The following is a 14,381-nucleotide window of genomic DNA, read 5'->3' on the forward strand; positions in this document are numbered from 1 at the left end:
TTACGCCACCATAGACGAGGCCATCCAACTGATTCTCCAAGTTGGTCGGGGGGCTTGGTTGGCCAAGGCGGACATCGCCAATGCCTTTAAATTGCTGCCCATTCATCCACAGCTTTGGAGGTTCTATGGCATCAAGTGGCAAGACCAGTATTTCTTTGCCAATCGCCTGACATTCCGGTCCAAGAGCATCCCCTGGCTGTTCGACCAGTTCGCTCAGGCATTGCACTGGATCCTGGTCAACCACTGCGATTGCCCTCTGGTCATCCATTACTTGGATGACTTTCATCTAATCAAAAGCCCTGACCGCCAGCCGAGCAAGCTCCAGGCTCTGCTTCAGCTGTTTGCCCAACTCAATGTTCCGGTGGCGCCCTCAAAAACAGAAGGCCCCGCGACGGTAATTACCTTCCTGGGCAAAATCCTGGACATAGGGAAGATGGAGGCCAGGTTGCCAGCTGAGAAGTTAGCAAAAATCAAGGAGGCCATCTCAAAGGCAGCAGGCAGCAGGACGTGCGCCAAGGTCGAGTTGCAGTCCCTAATAGGCATGCTCAATTTTGCCACCAGAGTCATGCCCCAGGGCATGGCCTTCATGTCCAGGCTCCTTCAGTTACTCCCCTCAGCCCCCGAGCAAGACAGCCTCATAACTCTGGACGCCCAAGCCATGGCCGATCTGGCCATGTGGAAGGACTTTATGGTGTCTTGGAACGGAGTCTCTTTATTCGTACCTCAGCTGGGACCAGCATCCACCTTGGTTTTTTCGGACGCCGCCGCCTCCGGAGGTTTCGCAGCGATCTGTGGAAACCAATGGTTTGCGGGCCCCTGCCCAACGGAGGTTTCATCAGCCAGAGCCGATTTAAAATCATCCCCTTTGTTGGAATTCTATCCAATTATAGCGGCGGCCCAGGTTTGGGGCAGCCAGTGGGCCAACTCTTCTGTGGCGTTCGTCACTGACCACCAGACAGTGGTGGACATCATTACCAAGGGCAGATCGCAGTCACCACAGATCATGCCTTTTGTCCGCAGGCTGGTTTGGCTCTCGCTGGAATACAACTTCCATGTGGCATGCAGGCACATTCAGGGTGTGCATAATGTGGCCGCAGACTCCTTGTCCCGCTTTAATTTCAAAACTTTCTTTCAGATCATGCCAGAGGCAGACCGAATGGGGATACCTCCTCCGATGTTTCAAAATCTGGTGGAGGATTAAACCTTTTCATTGCTTCAGCAAAGTCTTTGATGCAGAAGTCTTTATCTTGTAACACTGCCAGAACCGCTTCAACAGGTTCATGGTCCTACATCCGAGACAAGACACTGACAAGACCACTTACATCACAGCTTTCATAGCCTACTGTCATATTGACCTAAAGCTATCCTTCAATACTATCAGATTGTATTTGGCCGGTGTCCAACATTTCCACATGTTGGAGGACCCAGAAAGTACGTCGGTTTTTCTGTCCCAAGCAGTCAGGGCAACACTCAGGGGTGTTCAGAAGAGTGGTCACGCAGCCGTCCCAAGCAGGCAGCCTGTGTCAGGTGAATTATTTAGAAAGCTTTCAACCTCCCTAGATGGTCTTCCTTTTGGGCTCCTTTCCAGCACGATCATCAAGGCTGCAATGTACCTTAGTTTCTATGGGTTCTTAAGACCCGGCGAATTCACCCGCAGTTCAGCCAGGTCCAAGGGTCTAACCAGGGGTCAGCTAGTATGGCACAACGACCATTTCTCCTTACACCTCCTCACTTCCAAAACCTCACAGGTGGGACCGCCAGTGGAGGTGAAGTTCTTCCAGTCCGACAATGCTTGGTGCCCGGTCCAGGTACTCAGGAGTTTGCTGGCAGCTCTGGGGGACTCTGCCCCCGACAGCCCGTTGCTCCCTTTCCAGGCCTCGACCCTCACGGCCACGCAGTTCATCTCGCACGTTTGCACCCTGGCGTCAGGCTTGGGTTTCGACCCCAAGGCCATTTCAGGGCACTCCTTCCGTATTGGAGCAGCATCCGCGGCTTCAAAGCACAACGTCCCCGGCCACGTCATCCGCAAAATGGGTCGCTGGCGCTCCTCTTGCTTCACATGCTACATACCTAACCCTCAGGCTGAGATATCCCAGGCATTCCACAGTCTGGTATTGTAACTTGGTCCGCTGCAATAAAGGTTTTCTCTCCCTACTTGTGTGTGTTTTTGCCCCTTTTTAGGCTTACCCGCGGCATGGCTAAGGGCACCCCTCCAGCCATATTAGTTAGGCAGGTAAGTTTTCTCTCTGTTAGGGCTCGGCACTTTCGTGACGCTAGCTCTCTGCTGTTGCCATGACCACAATTGGGAATAGACAACACATGATTCGTCTGCGTTGATGTATACCTTAGACCTCCTTCCATTCTGATAACAGTAGCTTGTACGATTTGTTATATAGAATTTGTTGTATTATTACTGTGTTTTTATAGGAATTTTACTTTTTTTAGCAAAAATTAAACGAATGTGATCACTTTATATTGTATAAATCATTGATTTTATCCACACATACAGAGTGCCAGTCCACTACATTTCTTTGTTTCCAATATTTTCTCCTGTATGGGTGATACAGTTTAAGGACTAGAGCACCTGGTCCTTATCACATAGGAGTGAGCTATTCCCATTATTTAAAGCTTACATGGTACAAAGAAGTTGCAGTCTACTTGGTGCAGGTTGCCTTGTACAACTCTTTTGTGCTGTCCCGGAGCGCTGGCAACACAGAGAAATTCCTGCAGTTCTATGAGGCAGTCCTCAAGACCCTGATCTTTTCTGACCAGGAAAGAGCAGGCCAGAGTACCTCAGGAACTGGAGGCGTCCGGATCGTCCCTGGCCAACACTTTTCAGGTGTGGTTCCCCCATACTGCAAAGAAGGAACGGTCCCCCAAAAAAGTGCAGCGTGTACAACAGGAGGGGGTAACGGAAGGACACCACCACTCAGTGTGACACGTGCCCCGATCATCCGGGCCTCTGTATTGACGGTTGCTTCAGGGAGTACCACACTTCCATGGAGTACTAAATTTATAATCCCCTTCCCCCATTTTATTTTATTTCTCCACAGTCTTCACAGGAATAGCTGCAAAGTGGAGGATAAAATTAAAAATCTCCTTTTTTTACACTAACATGTTCTTGTAGACCCTTTTATTTCATTTTTACAAGGGGTAATAGGAGAAAAAGCGTCCCAAAATGTGTAGCCCAATTTCTCCCGAGTAAGGACATACCCCATATGTGGACATAAAGTGCTCTGCGGGCGAACTACATGGCTCAGAAGAGAAGGAGCGCCATTGGGATTTTGGTTGTCTCTCTTCTGAGCCGTGTAGTTCACCCACAGATCACTCTACATCCACATATGAGGTATTTTCTGACTCGGTAGAAATTGGGCTATGAACTGTTGGGTGAACAAGTTTGTTTGCTCCACCATCAGATTCACAAATTGTTCACTGAAAAAAAAAAAAAAAACTGTCATTCAGTGAAGCCCACTGTGCGAATCTGGATTCCTGGTTGGCCAACAAAGTCTGGAATCAAGGTCTTAAAATCCTCTGGGGTACTCCATCCAAGTTCACCGGTAGAGGGCTCAGGTGAACTTGCCTGGTAGCCGGAAAACTAGTACTAGCCCTAGGGCTGCTCATACGAGACCTGGCCTCCACAGTCACCGGACCTGAACCCAAACGAGATGGTTTGGGGTGAGCTGGACCGCAGAGTGAAGGCAAAAGAGCCAACAAGTGCTAAGCATCTCTGGGAACTCCTTCAAGACTGTTGGAAGACCATTTCAGGTGACTACCTCCTGAAGCTCAAGACTCTTCTGCTTGTTGCCTGTCCTTAGCAGTGGTTTCCTAGCAGATATTCTACCATGAAGGCCTGATTCACCCAGTCTCCTCTTAACAGTTGTTCTAGAGATGTGTCTGCTGCTAGAACTCTGTGTGGCATTGACCTGGTCTCTAATCTGAGCTGCTGTTAACCTGCGATTTCTGAGGCTGGTGACTCGGATTAACATATCCTTCGCAGCAGAGGTGACTCTTGAATTTCATCTCCTGGGGCGGTCCGCATGTGAGCCAGTTTCTTCGTAGCGCTTGATGGTTTTTGTGACTGCACTTGGGGACACTTTTAAAGTTTTCCCAATTTCTCGGACTGACTGACCTTTATTTCTTAAAGTAACGATGGCCACTCGTTTTTCTTTACTTAGCTGATTTTTTCTTGCCATAATACAAATTCTAACAGTCTATTCAGTAGGACTATCAGCTGTGTACCCACCTGACTTCTCCACAACACAACTGATGGTCCCAACCCCATTTATAAGGCAAGACATCCCACTTATTAAACCTGACAGGGAACACCTGTGAAGTGAAAACCATTTCAGGTGACTACCTCTTGAAGCTCATCAAGAGAATGCCAAGAATGTGCAAAGCAGTAATGAAAGCAAAAGGTGGCTACTTTGAAGAACCTAGAATATGACATATTTTCAGTTGTTTCACATTTTTTTTTATTATGTATATAATTCCACATGTGTTAATTCATAGTTTTGATGCCTTCAGTGTGAATCTACAATTTTCATAGTCATGAAAATAAAGAAAACTCTTTGAATGAGAAGGTGTGTCCAAACTTTTGGTCTGTACTGTATATACAGTAGATATGTAAAATCCAGGATACAGCTCTGTATACAGGGCCCCATTTACTATAGTGCTGCCCATGTACTCTTAATAAAATAAAAAAAATGACTACTTACATCACACACCACTTGAATTTGTCTCTGATCTAGAGCTCAATAAAACATAAAATATTAATTTTATTAAATACCTGAAAGGGGTTTTGAACCCATGAACACAACATGCAAAGCAAGTGTCTTACCACTGAACTATAGCTTTAGACACCAAAGTTGGTGATTTTTTTGATCTATGAGATGTAGTATAGCAAAAACCACATTACACCTAAGATTCTTTGTGACACTGACAAGTGAAGGAAGTGAGATATCAGCATCACACATCATTTAAATTTGCCTCTTATCTAGGGCATAATGAAATGTAAACACTTTTTAGAGGCTGAAAGGGGCTTTGCACTCAGAACACCTGGACATGGGGCAACAGCTTGGGAATTTTGTTCATCTATGTAATGTAGCAAACAGAGCCACAGTAAACCTAAAATCCTTTGTGACCCTGACATGTGATTTAGCATACAAATACATAGTATATCTATAATTCATTCTCACTTTGACCCTGACCTACGAAGAGCATAAGTCAAAGTCAGATATGAAAGTCAGGTGTCAGGGTCAGGTATCACATTGGCATTATTTTGATACTTGACTATGATATCTGACCATGTCCTAAAATGAACACCGTACAAGCATCCACTCCGACCACTCCCCATTGGAACTTATCCTGACTATGCAATCATGCTCCACCTAAGGCATCTTGGTGCCTAAACGAGACTCCGCTCTCGGTCTCCTCGGTCCACTCCAAAATCCAAATTCGCCTAGACCTCTTTTTTAAACAAAACCTAAATACAGGAGTTCCCATCACAGTGGTCTGGGAAGCCCACAAAGCTACAATTAGAGGAGAATTCATTTCTGCGGGTTCGTTTTATAAAAAACAAAGATAAAACAAATACTAAATTTACAGTCAGAAATAAACTTGAACAACTACACAATCACTAGCAACCACCTGTCTACAACAACTCACATCTACATGCCTAATGTTATATGATTTGCTAAACAAGATCTCAGCAAAGATTTACATGTCAGTCAAACACTCCTTTTACACCCACGGGGATAAAAGCCTCTAAACTCATGATGTCCCTCATCAAAAGACGTAAACCCTGTACACATATCTGAGAGATCAAACTAAAATGAGTTCTATTCCTCGTTATACCAATTAAAGTCATCCGAAGAAAGGGAAAATACACAGGATCACTCCTTCCACATTACAAAATTCCTCTCACACATTACTCCACCCGAATTGACAACCATATCACATCAGCAATTACTGAAGCCATTTTCTCAGGAGGAGGTCCGGTCCGCCCTGCGGAAGTGCCCAAAAAGCAAGGCTCCAGGCACAGATGACCTCCCTAGCTCATACTACGATTCATTCTCTGCTGTACTACTCCGGCAACTAACAGACACATGTCATGCATACTTATCAGGAGCCTTCATACCAAAGCAGGCTTTAGAAGCATACATTACATTAATACACAAAGAAGGAAAGGACCACATGCAATGAGGAAGCTACAGACCGATATCATTGCTAAACACAGATCTGAAGCTTTACGCTAGTTTGTTAGCAAATAGATTGAAACCCTGGATCCCCTCTTTAATCTCCCCTGGACAGGTGGGGTTTGTAGTGCATAGAGAGGGGAAAGATAATACTATGAGAGTCTTATTACTATTGAATGCGTCAAGCAAAAAATCCCCGTTGGTGCTGTTGAGGATAGATGTGGAGAAGGCCTTCGATAGGGTGGACTGGACCTACATGAAACAGGTACTGAATCACTTGACTGTCGAGTAACATTATTATGACTGATTTTTTTCTGCGACGTAATGGCCATTTTCACTATTTTTATATGTCAATGGGCAATCTAGGTCTAACATTAAAGAAACAATCATTTATTTTTATTTTTTTATAATGTGAATTAGATTTTAATTGTTGATTTATGCACCACCAGCCCTCCAGCAGTTTGGTGTGACAATGAGACAGACAGCCAAATATTTATTTCAGGGTCTCTAAAGGAGCCTGACAGTCCTTCTAATTAAAAATTACTATAGAAGGCTGTTGAGGTTCTGTTTAAAGTCATATTCAAATCTTATATTATGGTATGTCCCTAGCATATGCCATAACATTTCCAGTTGGGATCTGACCTCACGGTTCTTGTTTTTTCCCCCCTACCCACCCTATATACAGTACCTTTAGGACCTACATCTGTGTACATTAATGTGTATTTTAAAACTACATTTATTTTTGTTTTTGACAGAAAAGTTTAATGCCTATGTAACACTAAAAGTACAAAATGTGAAGAGCACAACAATTGCAGTAAGAGGGAACCTTCCCTGCTGGGAGCAAGACTTCATGTTGTGAGTATAATGTACAGAAAAATTTTCCTTTGTAAAAACAACTTTGTACATGTCTTAACTAGATGCTATGTCACATTTCTTTTAGTGAGATTAATCGGCTGGACCTTGGCCTAACAGTAGAAGTCTGGAACAAAGGACTTATTTGGGACACCATGGTGGGTACTGTATGGATCCCACTAAGAACCATAAGACAGTCCAATGAGGTATGTGTTCAAAATAAAAATAAGATATTTACACAGAGGTCAATTGTTTGAAGGATCATGCAAATTCTAGGTGGCCATAATCCATCCACGTTGAATGTTAAAGTCAAAATACCCAGTCCCCTTTAGGGTTGTGCAGAACTGAGTATTTTATGGTGTTCTATGTTTGGTACTGTAATATACTATGCATCTTATTTTATGGCCTTTTAATTTCTTCTGGTTTCTTAAATGCTTCCAGACGTAGACTATACACATCTGGGTGGTCCGTTCTTATCTCAGCAAGAATGTTCATGAATGTCCTTGCAGAGATGGCAGGTGCATGCTAATTGTGCATCACCCCAAAACTATCTGTGGATGGATAACTGGCTTAGGTCTTCCCGGGTTACATCCTTAAATGGGTTATCCAATATCATAAACAGTACCCCTCATGTGCTGGGCCCCTCAGAAGGAATATACTTACACCGTGGAGCTCCTGGTTTCTGCACCGTCACTGCTGCTTCTCCCTGTACACGGATGAAAACATCTGGTGTCAGTGGGAGAAGCCAATGGCAGACGGGGACGAGCCTCCCTAGCATCACGGTTAACGCTAAGGAGGCTCGTCCCTGTCCACGCCTGCCATTGGCTGCACCCTCTTCCCCAACAACGGATGTTTTCATCCGTGTACAGGGAGAAGCGGCTGTGCGGGAACCAGGAGCGCTTCAGGGAGCAGGGTAAGTATATTCCCTCTGGCACATGGGGGGGGGCTGTTTATGATATTCGGTAACCCCTTTAAGGCTTGTAAAAGAGCTCGATCTTGACATAAGGGCCACTTAATAGTGATGAGCCTGCCGCTTATCACTATTAAGGTCATACTCAAATTCGCAATTTTTCACTAATATTTTGTAGAATATTCAGCGAATATTCGTAAATTCGAATATTCGTTATATTCTATGATTTTTTACTCGAAAAATGGACAAGGTAATAATCACGTAATATGCAAATTTACTTAATGCAAAATATTATTGCAAATTTTTCAATTGCCGAGGAAAAACATGATTCCTCCCTGCTTCTTGCTTATATTAGTTTTTTCAAATATTTGTAATATTCTAAAACAAGAATATTTAGCAATACAGCAAATATTCGAAAAAAAACGAATGTAGAGCAATTTAGCTAATATAGTGCTATAATCTTTTGTTTTAATCGTTGTCATTTTTTTCCAATCTGAAATTCAGATGAGAAAAAAAATGACAACTATAAAACAAAGAAGATTATATTAGCTAATTTGCTCTATTTTCATTTTTTTTATATTTGCTATAATGCTATATATTCTTGTTTTAGAATATTACGAATATTAAAAAAAAACTAATATATTCGATATAGTGCTATATATTTGTTTTTTAGAATAATCATCATTTTTCCCATTTAAATCTGTGATTCCTTCCTGCTTCTTGCTTGTGGGCCAATGAGTCATTGGCCCACAAACAAGAAACAGGGAGGAATCATGTTTTTATTCTGCAATTGAAAAATTTGCGATAAAAATTAGCATTACGAAAATTCGCAATAAAAAAATCTATATTTGAAATTACGAATATATATCACTATATTCTAAATATTTGTGAGTTTTCGAAGTATCTATATTCGCAATAAAAATTTGCAATTCGAATATTCGTGATCAACACTACCACTTAATATGGTGGATCTGGTGACCTCTATAATGGGGTCACCCCTTTGCTTGGTTTTCCTTCCTTTGAGGGATATCTGGGATATCAGTGAGTGTTGAAGACCCATAACTGGGGCCTCATGTTTATTTTGCAATTTTTCAGCTGTGGGAGTTGGGAGCCCACTGTCAGTGGCAGCAGGGCTCCCGATAGAGAAGGCAGGAATGGATTTTTACTGTCCCTGCTTTCTCCAGTGCGGTACAGTATATACAGATTAGTAAGCTTCAATATTGCCGCTTCCTGCTCTAGTCCTAGTGATCATGTGATCACAGGGAGGTGGGAATCTGCATGAGCTACTTAGTTTTAACAGACCAGCTCTACAGTGAGGATGACTGTAATAGTAGTGGGCGTGGAACCACTGTGCTAACCAATGGATTTGATTTAGGGCTAAACCTAAGGGAATTATCCTGCCAGTTCCCCAGTGTCCACCCTTTTACTCTATACAGGGGTCTGGGGAAAGTGCCTTAAGTCTTTACAGGTTGCCATACACTGGCTGGTGTAGATTGGGAAGTGCGCACGCTCACCTTTTAAGAGCCAGGAGTGCAGGGAAAAGGCTGATTGATAGGCAGGCCATGGCCTACGTGAGGAGGCAGAATAGGCCTGGAGGCCAGGCGCAGCTGAAGGATGATAGCAAGAGGGAGTCTGGCCCATTAAGTTTGACAGGGCAACAACAACTAATGTATCAGTACCCGTGATATGTCCTCTCTTTGATCCGGATGGTTTCAGGATTTTTTCCTGCATAATAGGGGCATTAATGCTTTCATCTGTAACACTGAGCAGTCTTGTAAATCCTCAGTAACAGGATAAATCATAAATGCATGACCTTATTGGGGGCCGGATGGGAATGCAGTAGCTTCCAGCAATGCCGAATCTAGAGAGACCCAGCAGACTGTTCCTCACAATGCTAGTATGATACTAGCCTAAAGGTCCTATTGCACCTGCAGATGTACAGGTGTGAATAAAGTTTAAAATCCTTCTAATAGCTTCTATTTCCATACACACAAATGCATTGGGATTACACTATGAATTCTATTCCAAATTAAAACATGAAGAGAAATAAATCAAATTTGTGTTGTTCCTCTAAACAAACTGAATAAAAGTGAATATTAGACTGTCAAAAGAAATATCAGTTTGTAGTCTTCTGTACAAACTCAAACATTCACATATAAACTGAAAAATGTTTGAAGATTTTGCTTTCCTTTGAATCAGTTAACTAATATTTAGTTGTATAACCACTGTTTCTGAGAACTGTACATCTGTGTTGCATGGAGTTAACCAACATCTGGCACCTGTGAACAGGTATTCCAGCCCAGGATGATTAAAGTACATTCCACAGTTCTTCTCTATTTCTTGGTTTTGCCTCAGAAACTGCATTTTTTAATGTCACCCACAAGTTTTTTATTGGATTAAGATCCAGGGATTGGGCTGGCCACTCAATAACGTCAATCTTGTTGGTCTGGAACCAAGATGTTGCACGTTTACTGGTGTGTTTGAGGTTGTTGTCTTGTTGGAACATCCATTTCAAGGGTATTTCCTCTTCAGCATAAGGCAGCATGACCTCTTCAAGTATTCTGATGTATTCAAAGTGATCCATTATCCCTGGTATGCAATAAATAGGCCCAACACCGTAGTATGAGAAACATCCCCATATCATGATGCTTGCACCACCATGCTTCACTGTATTCACAGAGTACTGTGGCTTGAATTCAGTGTTTGGTGGTCGTCTGACAAACTGTCTCCAGCCACTAGACCCAAAAAGAACAATCTTACATCAGTCCACAAAATGTCTCTTTAGGCCAGTCAATGTGCTCTTTGGAAAATTGTAACCTCTTCAGCACATGTCTTTTTTTCAACAGTCTGTGTACTTTATTTGCGAATACACTTACAATAGGTATTGTACGTGTGACATACTTGCAAGCATATATACCATTCAATATGCTAAAGGTGAGCAGTACTGGACGGGAAAGTGGCTGTGCTGCTGATGGTGCGCGCGGATGCCGTGGCCCTGGGCGTGGTGAAACTGTGTCTGCTGCCAGAGCACAAGAAACACACTTATCCACGATACCTAGCTTCATGTCCCAGTTTGCAGGGCAGCACAGGACACCACTCTCAAAGTCAGACCAGTGCGACCAGGTGGCCGGTTGGATTGCAGCAGATAAAGCTTCCAGTTATTTAAGCACCACCCTGTCTTCCACCAAGTCCAGTATCAGTAGCCAAGAGTCTGGTCAACAGAATCCTCACCCTGATACTCCTTCCACCCACCATGGAGAGTCTTGGCAAACAAGTGATCCCACACTCAGATATTCCGAGGAGCTGTTTTTATCACCATTCCTTAATTTGGGCCTCTCGCCAAGCCCGCTTGAAGAGGGACATGAGGACATCTTGTGCCCTGATTCCCAAGCTCTGGAGCATCCACAGTCAGAAGAAGATGACGGTGGGGAACGGCAATTAGTATTTCACGAGTTGGATGATGATGATGATGAGACACAGTTGCCAATAAGTATACCGCAATTGGTTTCTCAAGAGGTTCATGATGAATTGTCAATAACTGAGGTTGTTCTTAGTCAACAAGTCAGGAGGATGACCATAGTGCGGAAGTGGAAGAGGGGGTGCTGGACGATGAAGTCACTGACCCAACCTAGGAAGGTGGCAAGCCGAGCGAGGAAAGCAGTACAGAGGGGGAGGGATCCGCAGCACCGTAACAGGCTGAAAGAGGCAGTGGGTTGGCAAAAGGGAGAAGGCGGGCCACACCAAACAGGCCCACAACTGTTCTCCAGATCACCCCCTTGCGGCAATCTCCCTTACCAAGCAGTAGGTGTTCCGCAGTCTGGCACTTTTTTGAGGAAAGTGCGGACGATAAAATAATTGTCATTTGCAACCTGTGCCATACCAAAATGAGCAAGGGCGTGTACACTAGCTACCTCACGACCACCAGCATGATCCACTACATGGCATCAAAGCACCCTAATAGGTGGGCCAAAACCCTGGGTCCACAACTAGTGTCTGCGGGTCACACCACTGCCTCTGCTTCCACTTACGTGCTGGCCAACCCCCTGTCCAAGATGCAGGCCCGGATGCCTCCTGCCATGCACCTCGACCTTCGCAAGCACCATCAGCTAGAACATCCACTTCTGTGTCCCAGTGCAGCGTATAAATGTCTATACCCCAGGCCTTTGAACAAAAGTGCAAATACCGGTGTCTCCTACCTGTCTCCTACCTACGGCCGTACTCCTGGCGTAATAGAGGAAATTTGCTGAATAAATGATATCCAGACCTTTAGATGAAATTCAAACGTTGCTTTATTTGAAATAACTTGCATCCAAACGGTATACAGATTTGTTCTCTTGGTTCCAGTGGGTTTTGACAATGATTGACAGGAATGAGTACTTCTGCTTCAAATGTGGAGCTTGCAGGATAAACGTCTGATAGCTCTGTAACTGTTGCAGGATTAGCTTCTGCACTTAGCTGTAACTAGCTGAGGAGGAATTGGCTTCTCCTAGGCACTAGACTTATCTCACAGATGGATTCTCAGGGGATGCTTTCTTCCTGGAACTCTGGAGTCTTCCTGTAGTTTCTGCCTTTTCATCTAGCAGAGCTGAAGGTGCGCAGACTGGGTATATGGCCAGGTCTCTTCCGGAGCCATGCCCCTACTTTCTTCCCTAAGGAGGGAGTACTATTCAAAACCCTCCTTTCTCCAACAGGGGGAAAACAATATCTGGTTCTAACTGTTTTTCCCCTCCCTTGCTGCAGGAAGAGGAACTAGCCCACTCTCAGTAGAAGATGGGGGGGTCAGAATAAAACAGGATTGTTCCACTCTAAGCTGCCATAACATTAAGACTATCTCTGCCAATGATGCTGCCACCTGCTGGTAATCAGGCTAATTACATGAACAAGTGCATTTAACATAGTTTTATATGTACATTTCTTGAGGACGTGAAAAAAATCCTATCTGATGACAGTATAAAGGCTCTTAGGATATAATAGCGGGGTAGAGAGATGTAGTAACACAATTCTGGGGTGTTACAGCTGCAACCCCCCCTTTTCCTCCTCTACCTCCACTTCCACCTCTGAATTATCATCCTGGAGCACCAGTCAGACATCAGTTAGTAGCTGGAAGCAGTGTAGCACTGCAGTGGGCAACAGGCCATGCTTAAACTGATCTACTTAGGTGACAAACAGCACACCGCCACAGAGCTGTGGCAGGGGATAAGAGACCAGACTGAGCTGTGGCTCTCACCACTCAACCTAGAACCAGGCATGGTTGTGTCTGATAATGTCTGTAACTTGGTGGCGGCTTTGGAGTTCGGCAAGCTGACACACATACAATGCAGCGGTTTCTCAAAACCTACCCCAATTTGCCTGAGCTACTGGTGAAGGTGCGCCACGTGTGTGTCCATTTCTGCAAGTCATCGACAGCTTACGCCAGTCTGGCAACGCTGCAGTCGCTCTTGCAATTTCCAGCTCACCAACTGTTGCGCGACGTGAGCATGCGCTGGGAATCTACGTTACACATTATGGCCAGGCATTGTGAGCAGCAGAGTGCAGTAGTGGAATACCATGGTCGTTCAGCTTCCACTCTTCACAAGCGATGAGTGGGCATTGATGTCTGACCTCTGTGAGGTTTTACGCTACTTTGAGGAATGAACACAGATGGTTAGCGGCGATAGACGCTATTATCAGCATAACCACCCCACTTCTGTGTCAACTCAAACGCTCGCTGCTCACAATTAAGGCAGACGCTTTGCATGTGTAAGAGGTGGAAATGAGGAAAGACCACCCTCAGTTAGTCTTCTCAGCGCAAATTGGATGATAAGCAGGAGGAGGAGCAGGAGATGGTTGCCTCTGCTACAGAGGGTAGTACCCATGGAAGTTTTAGTCCATCTGTTCAGCGTGGATGGGTAGAAGAGGAGAAAGGAGATGAGGAGATTGAGAGTCATCCTCCTGATGAGGACAGCAAAGTCTTGTCTGTTGAGACTCTGGCACACATGCTGCCTTTCCCGTGACCCTCGCGTTGTTCACCCTTCTTGACCCCCGCTACAAAGAGAACTTCTCATCTCTCATTCCTGTGGAAGAGAGGATGAACAAAATGATGCAATACCTGAAGGTCCTTGTGGAAAAAGTTCTCCAAAAGCTTCCAGCTGACAATGCTGGCTGCAGTGTACCTAGTTCCTTGGCCACCTGAGGAGGGGAGGGGAACACACAGCAGTTCCAACAGAGGGAGGGCAACACTCTACAAGGCCTCTGACAGTTTTATGAAACCCTGCCAGCACCCTCACCCTGATGTGTGACCTAGTGTCACAAGGAGGGAAATATTCTGGAAGATGGTGAACGAGTACGTAGCAGACCGTGTCAGCATCCTCTGTGATCCCTGTGTGCCTTACAACTATTGGATGTCCAAGCTGCAGACGTGGCACAATCTGGCGCTCTACGCGAGC

The 14,381-nt window shown here is 44.6% G+C and overlaps 1 protein-coding gene across 1 annotated transcript in view; it reads left to right on the forward strand.

The window, feature by feature from the left end:
* Nucleotides 1-5,774: 5,774 nt before the first annotated feature.
* Nucleotides 5,775-14,381, forward strand: part of LOC122927160 (protein unc-13 homolog A-like) — a 2,447,183-nt gene continuing 2,438,576 nt past the window's right edge. The window contains 3 exon segments of the mRNA XM_044278759.1: nt 5,775-5,793; nt 6,950-7,049; nt 7,135-7,252. Of these exon segments, the coding sequence (XP_044134694.1) occupies nt 5,775-5,793; nt 6,950-7,049; nt 7,135-7,252 (237 nt within the window).

Source organism: Bufo gargarizans, chromosome 1 (assembly GCF_014858855.1).
Source record: "Bufo gargarizans isolate SCDJY-AF-19 chromosome 1, ASM1485885v1, whole genome shotgun sequence".
Classification (NCBI taxonomy): Eukaryota; Metazoa; Chordata; class Amphibia; order Anura; family Bufonidae; genus Bufo; species Bufo gargarizans.